The 20,715-nt window shown below is 39.7% G+C and overlaps 1 protein-coding gene across 1 annotated transcript; it reads left to right on the forward strand.

The window, feature by feature from the left end:
• The first annotated feature begins 11,528 nt into the window (after positions 1–11,528).
• On the forward strand, positions 11,529–20,255 carry CCNG2 (cyclin G2). Its single transcript, XM_025427135.3, has 8 exons — positions 11,529–11,663; positions 12,355–12,492; positions 13,308–13,445; positions 14,523–14,773; positions 14,948–15,026; positions 15,111–15,209; positions 17,405–17,610; positions 18,830–20,255. The coding sequence occupies exons 2-8, from the start codon at positions 12,355–12,357 to the stop codon at positions 18,948–18,950; spliced, it is 1,032 nt and encodes a 343-aa protein (XP_025282920.2). The 5' UTR covers positions 11,529–11,663; the 3' UTR covers positions 18,951–20,255.
• Positions 20,256–20,715: the final 460 nt, after the last annotated feature.

The raw sequence follows: 20,715 nt of genomic DNA on the forward strand, positions 1-20,715 counted from the left end.
GATTCAGTGGCTTCTGGGAACACACCATGCTATATATCTATGGAGAAATAAAACAATATCTACTTGGGTATATTGCTGTTATTCTATTTGCTGCATAACACAATACATCCAAAGTTTTATACTTTTTAATTGTATATCACTTTAGGGGTTGTTTCTGGTTTTGTTTTTAATGGAATTACATAAAAGTTTAGCATCATTTGCAAGCAGAATTGTCCCCGACAGCTGTCTGCTTTCCCTAGCACATTGCTAATCTGAATTTGGGTCATAATCTTCTTGGAGATATCTGACCTCAAGGGCTGTAGGGGAAAGTGAATTAAGCCTGTGAGAAGTAGCACATGGCTTTTCTCCACGGTTATCCACTTTGTCCACCTCTCAAAAAACATGAAAAAACGACAGCTGGTTGTAGAAACAGCCATTTGGTTGTAGAAATGGGCAATAAGGAAGGACAGAGTACAGATTTGTATCCTGAATAAGAAAGAAATAGGTCATGATTGAATTGTCCTTATATGAAATAAGCAAGCAATATTAATTCTTATCCAAACATTTTATGAGTATAATGGTCATCAATTATAGTGATGTTGATCCTTGGGCTTTGCAACAATATTCTTTGCACATGAAATTTGTTTATATAGTTTGTGTCCTGGCTGCTTCACCCAGTTAACTAATAAGAGCAAAGGTCAGTTTCCATATGGCTAGTTAGTGCTATAGAGAGAAAAGATCTATTCCTTTGCTATAGCTTGGGTGCTGTCCAATTTAGGTCTCTTTCAAGTGCAGGTCATTGATCATGTGGACAGTTCAGTATAATCTATTGCAATTATTGGAAGAATGACTCAAAGCAATTTTTCTCCTGATTGGGTAATAAGTTACAATAAGAAATAATAGTTACCCTTGTTAAGTTCTCACCATCCACTCTGTGCTTAAGCTTTCCTATGTGTTATCTCATTTAATCCTCATAAAACTGATTTTTCAAATAGGAAAAAAGGCTTTAAAAGTTAAGTCACTTGCTGTATAAGTCATAGAGATAATAATAAAGCTGTAGTTTGAGGCCAAAATAATAATAATAATGATAACTTACATTTGTTTGGCATTTTATGGTTTACTAAGGCATTTATATCTATTCTTTCACCTAATCTCCCCAGACAGGGAGATAGTTAGGAGTTATTTTATTTTTACAAATGTGGGAATGGAGACTTTGAGAGGCCACTCAGCTAGTTGGTGTCAATGACAATATACAAAGCTAAGTGTGCTGGTTCCAGGTTTCAGAATCTTTCTTTCTCTTTCTCTCTTTCTTTTGGATTTATTTATTTATTTGAGAGAGAGAGAGGGTAAGAGAGAGAGAGAGATGTGTGCACACGTGTACATATCAGAGGAGGGGCAGAGGGAGAGAATCTTTAAGCAAATTCCCCCACTGAGCATGGAGCCAGATGGGGGGGCTTATATTCTATATTTATAAATTTGAGTGGTGGATATATAATTACTTGTTTTATCAATGGTCTTAATTGTGTGTAAACTATATATTCTTTCTTGTATGTTTATTTCACAGTACAATTAAAAAAAACATGTCAGAAAAGAGACTAACAGATTTTATGTCACCACAGTAACATTAGTTATGTTGGTATAGGTGATCCCTTTTTCTTTTTTTTTTTTTTTTTTAATTTTTATTTATTTATGATAGTCACAGAGAGAGAGAGAGAGAGGCAGAGACACAGGCAGAGGGAGAAGCAGGCTCCATGCACCGGGAGCCCGATGTGGGATTCGATCCTGGGTCTCCAGGATCACACCCTAGGCCAAAGGCAGGCGCCAAACCGCTGCGCCACCTAGGGATCCCGGTGATCCCTTTTTCTACACTTTCTGAATTGTGTTTTTGTTATCTTCATAATTAAAATACATTAAAGGAATCCATTTATAGGCAAATGGCAATATTCTGACTTAGCCTAAATAAATCATAAAATGCAACTTGAAGTAGTTTTAATTAAGATAATGAATTTCACAAATATTTGAGAAACATCAGTGTTAAAAGAACACCCTGAAGGTGGAATTTCTACTAACATGTACACTTGAGTAGTTCGGCTGCTGCTAATCTGTTCTTAGGAAAAAAGCATCTCAGTTTTTATTTTTTTATTTTTAATTTTTTAAAATTTATTTATGATAGAGAGAGAGAGAGAGAGAGATAGGCAGAGACATAGGCAGAGGGAGAAGCAGGCTCCATGCACCGGGAGCCCGACGTGGGATTCAATCCCTGGTCTCCAGGATTGCGCCCTGGGCCAAAGGCAGGCGCTAAACTGCTGCGCCACCCAGGGATCCCGCAGCTCAGTTTTAAAAAATGAATATAGCATTTTGGGGTGAAGGAAGAAGATATAGTCACATAGCAGATGCAACTTTTTTGGAAGCAACCAAATAGCCCCTCCTCTGTACAGATTTATCTAATCTCCCTTCCTCCTCTTGATACAACTTCTTTCTTTCTGGGTCTTGCTGTTATACTTTGTACATAGTCCTAGAGTTGTACAAATCACATAGTAATATTGTTCTTTATAGACTTGGCTTTCCCCTCCTAGGCTCTGACCTTCTTGTGAGAAGTGTCTAATCATAGTCACTTTTTATCTTTTATTTCCACCACTGTGCCTCCAATAGAGCAGCTGCCTGATTGATGTTTATTAAAATGAACAAAGAAGCAGCAAAAATTTAAAATGCAGTGTGGACTGCATTTATAAAACACATGGCTACAAAACCTGAATATTCTAGTAAGCTAATTTTCATGCAGGATGAGTCGATAAATTTCCATAAAGTTTAAATATAAGATCTATAGATAATATTATTATGCCTATCATAAAACGTACAAACATTGCACAATACAATAAGCACAATAAATTGGTAACCTCTGGGTTCAGGTCAAAAGGAGTATCTTCCACATATTGTATTTGTGCTACCCTTTCCTGTCTCCACCTTCCTTCTGTCCTGCACAGGCTATAAGGCTCAAAACTGCTATTTTTAGCACTTAATGATCAGAGAGCTTAACTTCCATATGCAGATTCTGAAAATAGGCAAGCATAACCAACCACGGTAGGGTAATCAGAGTATTTGCTGATTACAATCTATTGTTATAAAGACAAAAAAATACTTATATGTTATAAGATGGAAAACAGCCCAAATGTCTGCAAATAGCCCCTTATTAGGACCAATAGAAACACAGCAGTAATGTCCCTCTAGCACCTAAGCATTTGCCAACTATTGATATGACATACTAATATGATGTCTCAAGTCTTTCAGACACCTCCCTGCAATGTCTAAAGAAAGAAAAGAAAGAACACCTTTTTTCTTCTCTTATTAGCTTTCCTGGGATTTGAGTAGTAGGACTGTACTCAAAACAGTTGGCCTGCTTTGTTAGAAGCACATTAATCCAAAACCCCAGGGTAGAGGGTTAATCCTGGTAGGCCTGGTCTCTATTTGGACAATTTCTTTTCAGATTAGTTTGGTAAAGAAATATCAGATTTCTCTTGCTATTTACGAAAAAAGACATCAACAAAAGGGAAACATATTATGTAAGTATGCAGGTGAATAATTTACCGATTAATTATCCTAATAAAACATCCAAATCCAAAATGCCTTGGTTTAGGCTAACCTAAGCTACTGATGCAACCATTATTTATGAATTTAACAAGCAATACACTAAATAGGGTGCCTGGATGGCTTAGTTGGTTAAACTTCAGCCTTCGGCTCAGGTCATGATCCCAAGGTCCTGTGTCAGGCTCCCTGCTTCTCCCTCTCCCTCTGCCCCTCAATCCCACTCATGTTCTATCTCTCTCTCTCAGATACATAAATAAATAAATAAAATATTTTTAAAAAAAGGAAATACAGTAAATGGAGCAAGCTTATGTCCAATTTGGAGTTTTAGTCTCCATTTTCCTGATACCAGAATCACTATGTAAAATAGTAGTTAAGAGTATGGGTCACAGAGTGCTCACTTCAGCAACACATATACTAAGAGAGTGTGGGTCATAGGAATGTCTGGGTGGCTCAGCGATTGGGCATCTGCCTTCGGCTCAGGATGTGGTCCCAGAGTTCCGGGATCGAGTCCCACATTGGGCTCCTGCATGGACCCTGCTTATCCTCCCTCTGCCCATGTCCCTGCCTCTCTCTGTGTTGCTCATGAATAAATAAATAAAATCTTAAAAAAAAAAAAGAATGTGGGTCATGGGGATGCCTAGGTAGCTCAATGGTTGAACATCTGGCTTCAGCTCAGGGCATGATCCTGGAGTCCCAGGATAGTGTCTTGCATCTGGCTGCCTGCAGGGAGCCTGCTTCTCCCTCTGCCTATGTCTCTGCCTCTCTATGTCTTAAATAAATAAATAAATAAATAAATAAATAAATAAATAAATAAATAAATAAATAAAATCTTAAAAAAAGAGCGTGGGTCATGGATTCAGATTGCTTGCTAGTAAACACTGAATCTACCACTGTCTAGCTTGGGATCAAATTACTCTCTATCTCTGCATCTGAGTGTGTTATAGGCATTAAAATTATAAAATATATACAAATATAAAATATATATAAATCACTTAGTATAATGCTTGACAGGTAATTATTGATTACCAAGTGTGGATTTATTATGAAGCTAATGAAATGTAGCTTTAGGGTATCTCACTTGCACAGGCTCTTTCTGAGGTCTCAAGATGGGCTGTAGCAGAATGTTCACATACATTATTTTTTAGTTTTGCAAAAGTAAGATATTTTAACTGTAGTCAGTTGAGGCTGCTGTCTCTCTCCATGTCAAATTCTACTCTACCATTTTCTACTGTGTTTGGAAGTACTTGAGTATCTACCCATATTTTGAGATCTGGCTAAAGGGAAATTGATCTGGGGACGTACCATTTTAATTGAAATTTGGAAACATGCAAATATTATACGTTAGGATTGATGTCTTACTTAAGAAAAGCTTTATCCAATCTTTTCATATGTTATGATACCCATAATGAGTTGTAAAACTGAAAGAAATGTTTTAAGGTACCAACAATTTTTTAAAATAAGCCATGTTAAAGGAAAGACTAAATTTTAAGAAATTACATAGGAAATTATATTACAATATTGTAATCTTGTGAAGACATAATCAGAGAATTTAAAGCCATTAACTTCGGCAAAAAATTTTACAACCATGCATTGTTTATTAATAAAAATTTCTTGCTTATTTGATATAAAATATTGACCTTAACAAAGACAACATAAAACTCAAATATGCTTCTGAAATAAGGAAACAGACAAGCTAATTAAGGAGTATGGCCAGTTTCCAATGATGTCAAGTTTTACAGCTCATACTATGAATGAGAAAGATCACAAAGATCTTTTTAAGTGGAAAAGGAAGGTAGAAGAGTCAGAGTTGAAAAAGATTTGAAAATTCTACGATGCTGGCTTTGAAGATAAAGAAAGGGGCCCTGAGCCAAGGAATGTGGTGTTCTCAAGAAGCTGGAAAATGCAAGGAAATGTATCTTCCATAGAATATCCAGAAGGAATGTAGCCCTGCCAACACTTTGATTTGAGCCTAGTAGGACCCATTTCAAAAATTTGGCCCCTAGAAATATAAGATAATAAATCTGTGTTGTTTTGAGCCACTAAATTTGTGGTAATTTGTTATAGTAGCAATTTGGAACTAGTATAGAAATTATGTGATCGCCAAGGATAGTTCATGAAAGGAGATGCAGTGTTTACCTAGATTTCTTCAAACTTTGTCATCATGCCATGAGGAAGTAGAAAGACCACATAGAGAGATCACATGCGTGGGCCTTCTGGCCACCAGCGTCAGCTGAGGTCCCAGTCCGCAGTCAGCACCAACTCCGGACATGTGAGTAAGCAAGCCACAAGATGACTCCACCCCAGGTACCATCTCAATGCAACTTCATGAGAGACCCTGAGAAAGGACTGCCTTGCTGAGCTCAGCCAATCCTAGAGCTGTGAGCGATGATAATAAAATGATTGTCATTTTAAGTCACTAAGTTTTAGGGTGATTTACCTCACAGTGATAAATAATTGGAACAGTATATGTCAACTTTTAAAAATTTACAATTTTTCTTGTTTTGCTTCATGTTAAATAAATATTCACTTTCCTATCTGATTTCGTATTTGTTAATTCTACTCTTTTTGCTAGAGAGAACTCCTCTCAATTATAAAGCTTTAACCCCTCCTTAAAAATCTGGTTCTGTTCTTGCACGTAGCCAGAATTTCTTATTCAGAATGTGGTTAAATAGCATACTAATAAATGCAATTAGGCAGACCCACGGATCTTTGAAATAATGCAGTCTTTCTTTTTAGAAATTGAAAAAAGCCCTTCATTTTGAAGACACTTTAAAATATTAACAAAAGAAAAATTTAAGCTTATATTACTTATTCATCTCACTTTAAATGCCAATTGCCTTTTCATTGGAGATCAAAACAAGAGATAATTACTTTCACAGAAAATGAAAACTTCCTTTAGGATTAAAATGATATATTCAGCAGATGTCTCCTAAATGATTCTTCCCATAGCACTGTGATGGCAAGAAAAGACAGGAAATATCTGACTTAGGTTAATGGTTCTCAGAACATATCATAAAAGAAGAATGTGTTATGTAAATAACCATGTACAATGTCTCAAAATGCAGCCTGGGTCACTTAAAATATATTTGCTTCGGGACAGACCCACCATTTTGAGATAATTGGCTCTGATTTCAAGAACTGTCATATTATCTGTTGCATATTCCTTTAGCAGCCTCTTGATGCCATGTCAAAGTCACTCCATTTATTTCAGTTAACTTTTAGCATAACAGAAAGAGTTGTCAATTCTAAAGTAATGAATTGGAACACTGATGTCAAATGCACTAAGTTCAAGGGTTTCAGAGATAGTTTGTATAAGGCTCACTCACTTGCAGGCTAATAGAACCGGGAGGGCCTAACCTGGCTGGCTGGAAAACCTGCTGTGCTCATTCAGAAGGTCTCTATGGGTAAGTCCCACAATTACAAGGCGAAGCACATCACTATCTGGGAATTAATTGTGTTATGAAGATCACTAGCCCTTGCACAGATAAACACTCCCTTGGAAAGATACAACATACTTCATCATTGACAACACCAATAACAAGCTACCTATGTAGTAAACAGATTGTAAAGGTTGAATTTGCCAATTTCAGATTTGGAGTTTGTCCATGAGAAAGTCACAAAGCAGAATATAGAAAATGTTCACTCATTTATTCTGCTGATCGCTTGAAGAAAAGGATTAATTGTCTGCATATAAATCATCTCATTCTTTCAAGTTCAGAAAAAAAAATTAAAAAGCTGAATCACTTCAAGATGGCATCCCAGGTTAGTTTATGCTCGCCCTGTTCCTTTCCCTCCAGCAAGCATTCCTGTCCCCTTTGCCAGGTTCTGCTAGCAAGGTTAATCTAAACAAACTTTGGTCTGCAAAACACCTCAATGATGGAAAATAACCAAGGCATGGAGCCAGATAGTGAATGGAGGGGAAGAGGGAATGTAGCACTATGTCAGTCCTCAGGTTCTTTCCTTTCAGGGCTGCACTCTACCAAATTCCCTTGATAAAGTTAGAGATGGTCCCTCTTTTTTCCTCAAGCAGTCACAGCATTATGCAAGTCCTAAGAGCAAAGGTATAAATAGTAAAAATGCTTTTACAAATGTTTATATTTAATTTTTAAAAGACTTTATTTATTAATTAGAGACACAGGAAGAGAGAGAGAGAGAGAGAGAGAGAGAGAGAGAGAGGCGGAGGGAGAAGCAGGATCCATGCAGGGAACCAGACTTGGGACTCGAACGCCCCGGGCGGCGCTAAACTGCTAAGCCACTGGGGCTGCCCACAAATGTTTATATTTAATCTTTGCATATGAAGAAGAAACAATGACCTCCTGGTGATTATCACCTCCCATTTGTTTTTTGGATTAGAAAACTGAGGTTCAGGACAATTCATATATTTCAAGGTATTTTAGGTGCTATTTCTAGTAAGTAAGAAAGCTGGGACTCAAAGTCAGGGCTAGAGCTTTTGCCCTAACACCTCAGATGTACCAGGACATATTCTGAGACTGTGTTTTATTTACCTATTTTTGTATCCCTGAGGCCTAGTATCATGCCTGGCATCTAGTATATATTCATTATATAAAAAGTTAGGATTTAGGGACACCTGGGTGGCTCAGCAGTTGAGCGTCTCCCTTTGGCCCAGAGTGTGATCCTGGGGTCCCTGGATGGAATTGCACATTGGGCTCCCTGCATGGAGCCTGCTTCTCTCTCTGCCTGTGTCTCTGCCTCTGTGTGTGTGAGTCTTTCATGAATAAATAAATAAAATCTAAAAAAAAAAATAAATAAACGGACATTAAAAAAAAGTTGTAAGGGAATTTGATGCCTTATGAAGTTTAGAGAAGTCCAAGTATAAAGTATTAAGGGAAGCAGTGTGGCAGCTGCTTGCTGATACTCTATTTTCTTTCCAAGGGAGAAGCTGAAGTGTGGAGTGGTTTGAAGGACACTCATCAGAAGTCAAGGATTCATTGAATGAAGGCATTATTTCTCTGGGTGTGCTACTACTTATTTCCTGCTCTGTGCCTACCTTCTAGTTTCATAGTCTCAGATGTCACTGAGGACAAGCTCTCTGTCTGTCCTTAAAGAGGTTACTGGGGAGAGGATATCATCCAATCCCACTCCACCCCTCTCACTGTGCTGGAGATCCAATGTCTTATAATGAATCCCCTCAAAGTCCTTCTTGGGGACTGCCAGATTTCTGATTCCCTATTTTGTATGTGTGCCTGATACAAGAAAGTCACCCCCAATAAAGCTTAGGAAGGACAGAAAGGTAGTTGACAGGTACCTAAGGGAGAATGTCCTTTAAGTAAGTAAGATCTACAGCTGCAACAAAGTCAACTGAAATGATAAGAAAGACAAATAGAGCCTGGAGAAAGACTGTCATTTAAAACAAATTTAAAATTAAAAAATAAAAGCCATATTAACAAACAACAACAACAGAAATCAGTAGAACAAAAAGGGAAAACTTGTATCATTTTCTACCCCAGAGTATCATCATTAAAAGGAAGTGTTTTGAAAAAAAGGATGATGGTCAAGTAGTTATACTTGACTAATATATTTTAGTGATTGCTATTTCCTTTATCTTAAAAGGTAAGTGGACTGAAGTGGATAAATGGCTCCATATTGGGCAATTTGATCAGTCTTTTCTCTGGTACTGGACAGGGCCTGCCAAGACCAGGAAATTGAACACCACTTAGCAAGCTTTCTTGTCTTACTCTTAAAGAGCTGCTCATTATTCAAAAGGTTGCCTGATAAAAGATACACACACACACACACACACAAAACAGTCATGAATGTACATTTTGTATAACTTTCTGTCAGTGATCTAAGTCATGGACAATTTCTTGATCTGTCTTATACCATCTCTATTTAAAAATCTTCTACCACATAATTTTACATTTCCTCTTTCACATCATTTATTTTATATCTTATGTTCCTTTTCTACCTTTGCCCTGCTACTTGAAAAAAATCCCCAATCTCTTTTATGTTTTGGCCACAAACTCTTCTTTTTCTCATGGTGCTTGTTTTCTGTCCATCTGCTTTCTCTCTCTCTCTCTGGAGCCTCTTTATAACTGCGATGAGCTGTCATCTATGTAATTCTAATCTTAGCTTTATTTTCCATGTTAGTTGCATACCCTCATTTATGTTTTTCAGCATAGATTTCCAGCGGAGATTTATATCAAATAAAAAACAAGTTATAATAATGTTTAAAAGAGCACACAAGTATTGCACAAAATTATGCAACCTGTAAATCATATAAAAGTAATCTGTATATATAATTTTCTTTCTTTCCCAAAACCCTGAACAAGGCCACATCTCCCTGAAATGGAAGGATTTGCTCTTTGAGTCCCCTTTTCCCAGGTTGCTCTGGGCTCCCATGCCTAGTCCAAGCTGATATGTAAAGGGATCTATTTCTAAAATTTTTCAGTTGCTCTGCAAAGAAGAGAAAGCTGCGTCTAAAGCTGTGTTGTGTGCCTTTTCATATTTTACAAGTAACAAAACAGTTCACAGAAAACATACAGAAGAACAGAAAAGAGAAATCTGTTCCTTGGGTTTGATCATTCTATTTACTGATTTGTGTATTTGGCTGACAGTGGCAGGGGATTGAAGAGGGAGAAAGTAAAGAAATAAACCATAAATATTAGAGGGGAGTCTCTTACATCCCCCAGAGAACTCCTCTGTTAAGGTTTCTCTGGCCTAAGGCACCCTTTGTTCTGCTTTTTGCTTTGCTTCAAAAGAGGTGTCACCTCTTAACAATAAAGTTAATTATAATGGACAGTAAATGATAACTTATGGGTGACTGAGGGCCAAGAAGCCTCTGGGAGTTTTGATTAACACAACATCACAACTGTAACCTCTGGAGGCACATTATAATTATTAAACGTTTATATGTCCTCATCAGTATGAGCAGGTTAGGTTTTCCCCTTGAAGTTCCTCCTTAGACATTTATTTTCATTAGCACACATTTCAAGGCACATCAAATCAAAACTAATAGTCTTATAACGAAAACGCACCCATTAAAGTCTTAACCTTTTCTCCAACTCATTTCACCTATTAATATCTATCTGCATTTTTTTCCCTTTTGGTAGGAAACACTTCAAATACGAGAGATGAGAGCATTTTATTCATAAATATTTCAGTAAGCACCCCAGCAATTTTATAATGACTTGACTGGTTATCACAAAGTGGGCCCCGAGAACAGAAGGAAGGTTTTCCAGCTATTCCAGCTCCCCGGAGGTGGAGGTCGGAGCAGAGCTGGAAGGCCCGGGGCCCAGGGTCAGCTCTGGAAACGCCGTCGGAACACCGGGCATGCGCACTCCAAGCCTCCAGAGTTGCTAAGGCCCCAAGGAAGATAGAGGCGCCGGCTAAGCTGAAAGCCAATCAGAGGGCTCGGAGGCTGACCGGCCAGCCAATCCGCGCTCGAGGCTGCCTCGGTGCCAGCATCCAATCGGAGAGCTTGCTGCTTTGGGCGGACTTTTCAAAACAGTGAACACAAAACAAACGGGGACCTTTAAAAGGCTGCAACGCGGCCCGACACCGTCTCCTTCCGCCTGTACCATCGGTCCCTCCTTTTCCTCTTCAATCCCGAAGGCGGATTCCCAGATCCCACCCTCCGCCCTGGCGCCGAGGGCGGGGGCTCGGCACAGGGAGGCGAGGGGAGGAGGGCCCGAGGCCGGCGGCGGGCGGAGGGCGGCGGGACTCTTTTTCAAAGCCGCTTCGGCGGCCTCGGATCCCTCCGCGGGGAGTCACGTGCCCCGCCCCTTGGGGGCGTCGGAGACTCAAAACAAAAACAAGGGGTTGGCGGCGGCCTCCAGCGTGGCGGCGGCGGCGGCGGCGGCGGCGGGGCTCGGAGCGCGGGGCTCGGGGCTCGGGGGTGCGGGGCCGGGCTGCGCCCCAGCCGCAGGGGTGGGCGCTCGGGCGCGGGATGCGGCTCGGGCCGTGAGGCGGCGGCGGAGGCGGAGGCGGAGGCGCGGCAGGGGGCAGGCGCCGATGCCGGTCCGGGGGCACCGCTGAGGCGGCGGGGCCGCGGCCTCGGAGACGGGTTGGGACGCCCCCGCCGCGCCCAGTCCTGGCCGGGCCGTGACGCCGCGGGCCGGCGGGAGGCGCGTCTCGGCGAGGTACGTGCGCCCGCCCGGGGCCGCGGGGTCCTTTGTTCGCAGCTGGGCCTCGGCGGCGGCGGCGGGGGACCGCGTCCTCGGCCGGGAGTGTGCGCTGCAGGGGGGGGGGCGTTGAGGGAGTCTGGAGGCTCCGGGAGCCGAGCCGGAGGCGGTGCCCCCCCCCCGCCCCTGCCCCTGCCCCGGGGGCTCGCTGGGGCGGCGCCGCCTGCATCGACGGCCCCAGGCCCCGCGCCGCTGGATGGACGCGCGTCGGTGGGCACCGGGTGCTGGGCGCGCCGCCCCCCTGCCCTCGCCCCCCGCCCCGCGGGTGCAGTCTCGGCGGAGCCGGCGGTGCGGCAGCGCGAGGGGCTGCTGGGGCTCGGCTCCCGGGAGGGCGGGGCTCGGCCGCCTCCCTCCAGCCCTTTGTTCGGTCGCGACGCCTCGCACCCCCCTCCCCTGCCGTGCGCGGCCCCGGGTGCTCGCGGCCGGCAGCAGCCCCTCCCCCAGCGGCCTCAGCTGCGGCGGCCCGGCCGGGGCCTCCCGGTGTGACCCTCCTGCCGCGCCCCTCCCTTCCCCCCTCCCCTCCCCTCCCCTCCCCTCCCCTCCCCTCCCGCGCGCCCCTCCGGAGGCCCCGGCACCCACCGGCTCGCCCCTGCCCCGCCCCCCCCCCCCCCCGGGGACACCTTCCGACGGCGTCGTGTCTTTGCCGCAGATGAAGGATTTGGGGGCAGAGTACTCGGCAGGTCGTGAAGGGGTCCAGCTCTTCGGATTGCTGAGCCTCTATCTAGAGCAGGAACCGAGATTCCAACCTCGAGAGAAAGGGCTGAGCCTGATCGAGGCCACCCCGGAGGTGAGCTCCCAGGGAAGGGATCTTGTTCACGAGCTGGTAGGCCTTGGAGAAGGAGGACTGTGGTTGTGGTTGTGGTTGTGGTTGTTGTGTTGTCTTTTGCCCCCAGTTGAATCAAGATTAAAGGCTCTAAGTTTCTTAGCACCAAAATGTGTCTTCTCGAGTACTGAATTTTTACAGGGTTACGCAAGAACGAAAATGATGCTGACTGTAGAGAAGTACTCCTAAGTGGCACCCCCAGCCTGCAGCCTCTGGGTGGATTATGGAAATACCCTCTGCCCATGAAATACTTTATTTATTTATGTATTTATTTATTTATTTTTATGATAGTCAGAGAGAGAGAGAGAGAGAGGCAGAGACACAGGCAGAGGGAGAAGCAGGCTCCATGCACCGGGAGCCCGACGTGGGATTCGATCCCGGGTCTCCAGGGTCGCGCCCTGGGCCAAAGGCAGGCGCCAAACCGATGCGCCACCCAGGGATCCCCTGAAATGCTTTATTCAAAAAAAGAAATCTAAGAGCCTGCTATAAAGAAAACAAACTGTCTCCATTATGGGGGAATTAGATTTGCTACAATCCTCCGGAAGTGTGGCAACAGTTCACTTTATATCGGATTGCTAAAGCTCTTTTATGCTATGTATTTTTAAAAAGCCATGATATCTATACGTATCTTGTATCTGAAAAAGTGTGTGTTTAATGATACCACTCTTTCTTCCGTACTCTCGAAGATTAAGAAAAAAATTACCTTATTTGAATATACTTGTGTGCCATCTATCCAATTTTTAGAAAGTCACAGCTTTGGCTCTTGGTTTTTATTGCAGGATGATAACACTTTGTGTCCAAGATTGAGAAATGCTAAAGTAGAAGATTTAAGGAGTTTAACCAACTTTTTTGGGTCTTGCACTGAGACTTTTGTCTTGGCTGTCAATATTCTGGACAGATTCTTGGCTCTTATGAAGGTATTTAAACATTTTTGTGTATGCATCTTTTATTTTTAAACCTAGTGCCCAGCACAGTGCCTGACATAACAAGGGTTTGAGAAATGTTGGACAACTGAAAGGAACTATGTCATTACACAGAAACATTTTTAATTGGAATTGTGATCTGTAGTGCCAGATTAAGAGACTACAGAATTAACTGTGTTGTATTTTAAGTTGGTTTTACTATTATCTTTTATATACCTTCTCTTTGAAGATGTTACAAAACGAAGGTAACACCGTTTTTAGGTATTCCCTGCATATGTATACAGTCCTCAAAATAAGGTTTTCATATTTTTGTCTTCCATCGTATTTCTCTTGGAATTTAGTTGTTTTTAGTGCCGAAACATGTTAAAGGTGACCTACTGCTTTCCCTGTGAAAAGTCTTTTCAAAGCAGGGAGCCATAGTCTTATTAACCAGCAACTGTTAGAAAAATGTGGTGATTCTTCTGCCAATAGGATTGCTGTCAGCTGCTGGGTCAGTTTTCGGGGCACTGCAAAGAAAAGGGCAGCCATCTGTCCATGGCAGCTTTTACATATGCTCCACTCTGCACAACTGATGCAGTATTTCTCTTGGGCAAATTTGCATTGAAATGTGGGATGATACTTAAAAATAAATAGAGAAGAAGATTAAAAAAAAGATGAGTTGCATGTATTATTTTTATGTCCAAAGAAGTATATGTTGTCTTGGTGTTGAAAGGCTTAGTTTACTTTGGGGGAGACTGTACTATTATGATTTCATATTTGAAATACAAAGTATAATTCATTGTTGGAAACCTACCTTTTGAATTTGCATTTAAATTACGTAATTTAAATGCTTAACATGTGTTTTTTATTTATTTTATTTTTTTAACATGTGTTTTTTAAAATGGGAAATTAAGTCTGTTTAAAATGAAAAAATGATTAAGTATAAATGTGAATTAAGGATAAGTACATGAAGCAGCTAGATTGTGTTCTGTCTTAAGAGTTAGGGACATCATTATAATATTCTTTCAAGTATCTGCTTTGCTACGTCAGAGTGACAGTTGTTAGAAGAAGCCTTTGTTCTTTGTTTTTCAGGTGAAACCTAAACATCTGTCTTGCATTGGAGTCTGTTGTTTTTTGCTGGCTGCTAGAATAGTTGAAGAAGAATGCAATATTCCATCCACTCATGATGTAATCCGGATTAGTCAATGTAAATGTACTGCTTCTGACATAAAACGGATGGAAAAAATAATTTCAGAAAAATTGCACTATGAATTGGAAGCAACTACTGCCTTAAACTTTTTGCACTTATACCATACTATTGTACTTTGTCATACATCAGAAAGGTCAGTGGGATTACAAATAAAGATTTTGTACTTAAGCTAACAGTTACAGTGCCAGTGAAATTTATATTTTTACTCTTCTAAAACTTTTAATTTGGACTTTTAACAGCAGTTTCTTAAAATTATTTATTAAATTTCCAAAGATTTAAATATTTGTCCTATTTTTTCATTGTATAGGAAAGAAATACTAAGTCTAGATAAACTAGAAGCTCAACTGAAAGCTTGCAACTGCCGACTCACCTTTTCAAAAGCAAAAGTAAGTTAATTTCTTGCTTACATATGTCTCACTGTTTCTGTTTTAAATTTATAAAAAATACTTATCCCCCCCCCTTTTTTTTAGCCATCTGTGTTAGCTTTGTGCCTTCTCAATTTGGAAGTAGAAACTTTGAAATCCATTGAATTACTGGAAATTCTTCTGCTTGTTAAAAAACATTCCAAGGTAAATTATCTTCAGTTCTTATTCTTTTTTTTTTTTTTTTTCAGTTCTTATTCTTTAAAGCAGATTTCTAGTGTTTTATCCTCTCTCCTCCCCCACCCCCATGGTGATTCAAACATTAAATAATACTTTATGGGGCTCTTGACTTTTACACTTTTATCTTGTAGCTCAAGTGTTGAAGTTCTCAAAATGCAGATTTGACCCAGACAATGTTAAGCTGGAAGGGAACCTGATCACTTAGTCTAGCTTCTTTCTGTGTTCAGATGTTGTCCCTTCTATAGTATTCTCACCGGTTGGTAACACAGCGGTCCACATTGCTACTTGCACGTTGTTCTAAAATACATGTGAGGAAGTAGACTTAGTAAATAAACTAATGGCAGTCCATTACATCCTTAGGGTTGGATCATCATCCCATTAGTAGCATTACCAAAATACCTTCTGCCATCTTTTTCTTTTTAAACCTCTTAGTCTGGCCAGCCCAATAAGTTTTGCAGTAACAGGTGTTAGCACTAATAGGGACTGCTTTGGGAGCTTCATTAGCACCAAATAGGGCAGACTGTGAGAGGCACGATGTCTGATATTCTGGTTGGACCAGAAGAATCTTAGACAATCGGTAACAAAGGCTTGTGGCCAGGAAGTTGGTGGACTAAAAGGGCTTGGGAATCATTTAACGTAGGCTTGTAGTTAGAATGTCTAGGTGATAGTCACAAGCAGAAGTAATACGAGTATCCAACTTAAATAGTGGTTTTGGAAGCCAAGCATGGATATGAGACACGGAGTCACAATGACCAAGATTTGAACCTAATGATGGGGAGAAGAGAATATTGATGCCACTGAGGGAAGTTTGAGAGAAACCAGTTTGTGATCAAAGAAATACGATTTTAGGTACTTGTATATCTTTCAGGTGGGTAGGTATTTAGAAGATATTTAGCAACCTGGAATAAAAATTCAGAAGATAACTTGTAGCTGGAGATTTGAGATTTTAAATTTCTCATGAAGAAATAGTAGTAGAAACCATACCAAACTTGTGGGAGTTCTTTGCTTAGGGATCAGTTAAAACTCTGGGTTTTCATTGTTGGTGGTTTCCCCCTTAGGCAAGGGAAGGGAGGGTACATTAGTCAAGTGCACTGTTGGGTTGGAAAAAGGTTTTCAAGAAGTATTCCCAAATCAGGAGTATTGAATTTTGATGAGAGACTCAGTGTAAAAAAGAATTGAGGGAGGCTATTAGATACCTAGGAGATGTCTGTAGAACAAGAAGGGATTCCAGCCATATTGCAAGGGGATTAAGATGGAGCTAGATTAGGTGGTAATGGAGACCATGATGATAAAAAGTTCTCTTCTGTTTGTGATGAAAATGCCTTTTTTATGAAGCATTTTGTTTTTAACAGATAACTTCTAGCTTTCATTTATTTTATTTTATTTTTTTAATTTTCATTTATTTATGATAGTCACAGAGAGAGAGAGAGAGAGAGAGGCAGAGACACAGGCAGAGGGAGAAACAGGCTCCATGCACCGGGAGCCCGACGTGGGATTTGATCCCAGGTCTCCAGGATCGCGCCTCGGGCCAAGGGCAGGCACCAAACCGCTGCGCCACCCAGGGATCCCTCTAGCTTTCATTTAAATCATAAATTTATTAGTTTTAATTTAAACCTTCTGTAATAATATCTGCAAATATCTTAAGTGAAAATTTGTTAGTTGAAATAAATTGGGGCACTCCCCAGTGGTGGAGAAACTGTGCTCTTTGGGAAGTTCCTCTTCTGTCTTATTGCTAACTTCTCCATTAGTGTATATCTAGTGTCTTAATGTAAATGCATAATTTTAGCAGTCCATTCAATGCTGTGTTATAGAGGGCTAAATTATGTTAAATTCCTTTCATTGAGACTATTAAAGAATATACTTAATAATTGATCGGTTTAACAAATCTAATGTTTTTAGGTCAGTGTTTTTTCTTAAAATAGGCAGAGCTTTTTATTAGGTTCTATGTAAATTATTTATACCTATGGTGCTCCTCCTTTAAACCAGTGGTTACTGGATTTTGACCGCCCGTTAGAATTGCAGAGCTTTAAAAAATCTTTTTGCCCAGGTCATATCCCATATCAAATAAGAATATCCGGTGGTGGGAGCCAGGCATCAGTATAATTTAAGCATTTTAGGGTGATTGTAGGGTAGTTAACCTCTTCATTAACATTTTTTTCCAGGTTAATGACACCGAGTTCATTTATTGGAGGGAGTTAGTTTCTAAATGCCTCGCCGAATATTCTTCTCCTGAATGTTGCAAACCAGATCATAAGAAATTGGTTTGGATTGTTTCAAGGCACACAGCCCAGAGCCTCCACAACAGCTACTACAGTGTTCCTGAGCTGCCAACGATACCAGAGGGGGGTTGTTTTGATGAAAGTGAAAGGTAAGCAGGTTCCTTGACTAATTAGACTTTCCCATAGTAAATAATACTGATTTTATACTCAAAATGGAACCTGGGAATATTACAGGGTATTAGAGAAAGCTCCTACTCCAATAGCATCATTGCTTCAGGTGAGAAAATTAGCTAGAGGTAGTTTTATTAAAGTAGGTGATGATTTAGAAGTATGCTCTTCTCCTCCCCCCTTTTCATTCTTTATTTAAAAACAAAAAAATAAAAATAAAAACAAACCATGATGCTCTGCATTACATCCCCAAGACTTGTAACTGGAATTTTGTACCTGTTGAGCATTTTCACCTGCTTCATTCCCTGCCTCTAGCAACCACCAGTCTGGTTCTCTGTATCTATGAGTTCTGATTTTTATTTTTTGTTTATTCTTAGATTCCACATATAAGATCATACGGTATTTGTCCTCCCTCTGTCTGGACTTTTTTCATTTCTTCCCTTTGTGAAAACTGGTTGTTTCACATCTCCTTTGCTCTTTGAAATATAGTTTAGTTTAAAAACAAAACCTGAAATGGCATTCTGGGCTTTTCAGGGTTAGTATGAATTCCTAATATGGTGCCGTGGGAAGAGGCTGTGGGTTAAATGATTGGAACGTAAAGGAAACCACCACCACTAACATGGCAGACTGCTTTAGATATTTTTACCATTTTGGCAAATGGCATTGTCTTGTTCAGAGTTAATTTTTGTTCATAAAATGAATGATTTTATTAAATTTGGTTATTTTATGCTATAAAGAATGAGAAGTTTAGTTTTTATAGCTTACTGGTTTCTTGGTTTGAGAATATCAGGGATACAATTATTAATGCAAGAAAGACATCAAAACCATGTGATGGGAGATACGTTGTCCTTTGTCTCCATTTATTGGATTTGAAATGCTTAGAGTTGTATAGTTAGTTGTTGATATTTATTAACTGGTACAAGAATAATAGTTTGGCAGATAGTAATTTGTCTAAACATCTTAAAACCTATATTTTCTAAGGAGATTACAATTCATTTTAGGAAGTCCTAATAAGTTAAATTTTGTCTCTATAAAGCTTAAATTTTGAATATAAAAATCCTGAGACTAGAGATATGTGCTTAGTAGTTTTATTTGGCTTATAAAATCTTTTAAGTATTTTCTAAATAATGATCTCTCATGAATAAATAAAATATTTTAAAAAATAATGGAATCTTCTTTGTCTCTTTTCCTCCCTTTTAGTGAGGACTCTTGTGAAGATATGAGTTGTGAAGAGAGTCTCAGCAGCTCTCCTTCCAGTGATCAAGAGTGCACTTTTTTTTTCAACTTCAAAGTGGCACAGACACTGTGCTTTCCATCTTAGAAATCTAATTGTTCTGTCAGAATTTAAAGTGTATGTACAGGTTTCAAAGCAATAAATGGGGGAGTAGGTAGTTTTCTGGTCCATCCCCCATCTAGGCAGAAATTGCATAGACTGGAACACCTACCTTCTATTTATTATTCAGATCAGATCTGGCCTATTTTCATATTTAATCCTAAGCCATCAAATGGGTTAGTGCCTCTTAAACAAGTAACAATGTTTTACACATTGGCACTTTATTTTTCTCATTGATCTTTAGCTACTTGGGGAAGAGGGAAGGTGCTGATACCTTCAATTTGTTACTTTTCAAAGAGATTTTTAAAGATGAATAGTGTAGCTTAAACTTTTTATAAAGCTTTCACGTGTCTTTATTTAAACAGATTGGGAGTGTACAAGTGCTTCCTCAACAGGGACAGTGGATAACCTTTTAATGGTTTATCATATATCTCCCCTACTCTCCAGTCACAGAACAGAGAATATACTCCAATGTCAAACCCCTTTTTTGTTGTTTTGTTGTTTTTTAAGTGATCATGTACTCTCTGATGCAGACTCTATAAACTTAGGAATTATAATATTGACATTTCTGTGAATTTTAGTATATAATGTGTTAATTGAAGTTTCTGCTAAAGCAGAAATACTTGACAGGTTATGGTTGTTAGATAGTTGCATTTCTAATGCCTAAGTATTGTCAGACTATAGTATTATGTTACTAATACAATCCATAATCCGTTAGTTATGCATGCACCTGTATGAAAGCAGTGCAGGAAGTTGAAAAGAACTAGGTAACTGTGGAAGTGATAAATGATGATCCTAGTAGCACATTTTTTTTCATTTTCTTATATTAAAAAAGTCTGCATGATTATGTTTATTTTCTTTGTAATTCACATTTTAAAAATAATGATATTAGTATATGGGTGCCAAGACTGAACATGAAGTAAAAAAAAAAAAAAAAGTTAAGTGTTTGTAGTATTCTAGTTTTAAGCATATGTGTGCTGGTACAGCCATAAGAATAGGGATTTACAAACTCTGTGCACATGAGATTTTGTACAGAGAATCTTTTTAATTTTATATATTGTATATGAAAATGTAAATTTAAAAAATGTACATAAAAATACTGTATTTTTTTACTGTGTGCGTGGTAGTCTAGTCATTGCATGTAAATATAATTTATTGTGTATTCTGTACTATAAATCATACATTGGTGACTTACTTTTTTAATGTAAGTCAACATCCATTGGATGTTTTCTGAAGTGGATCTTTTTGAAGTAATCATAGATTACAACTCGAAATAAAAATATTAATAAGTTATATTCTTTGTTTGCGATTGTATCTTAATTTTTTGGTTCAAAAGAAAAAGTGCTTGCTGTATTTCCATGGGAAAGCTTGAAGTGAGGCTGGAGTGCCTCCAAGATAAGCTCTCTTATCTGGTTACCAGAAGTTCTCTAGGTAGTATTTCTTCATCACAGTTTGGCCCTCAGCCTTGCGAGATACTGAAAGCAAATCTGTCACTTGAGAATTGACCTCTCTCTGGACTTAAATGAAACAAAAGAGGGATGTATTGACCCAGATGCCTATTAATTTATAGTGAAAGGCCACAGGTATCAAGTACACCAGAATGCTCCAGCTGGAAGATCGATACAGTTTCTTTCTGCAGACAGGCCAATTTCTAATTGGAAGGTTGCTTGGCAAATAAACACAATGAGGGTACTGTGACTGACCCTGCCAGCCTCTGGCTTTTTGGACCTTCTTTTTCCAAGACTTAGGCTTG

Source organism: Canis lupus, chromosome 32 (genome assembly GCF_003254725.2).
Source record: "Canis lupus dingo isolate Sandy chromosome 32, ASM325472v2, whole genome shotgun sequence".
Taxonomy (NCBI): Eukaryota; Metazoa; Chordata; class Mammalia; order Carnivora; family Canidae; genus Canis; species Canis lupus.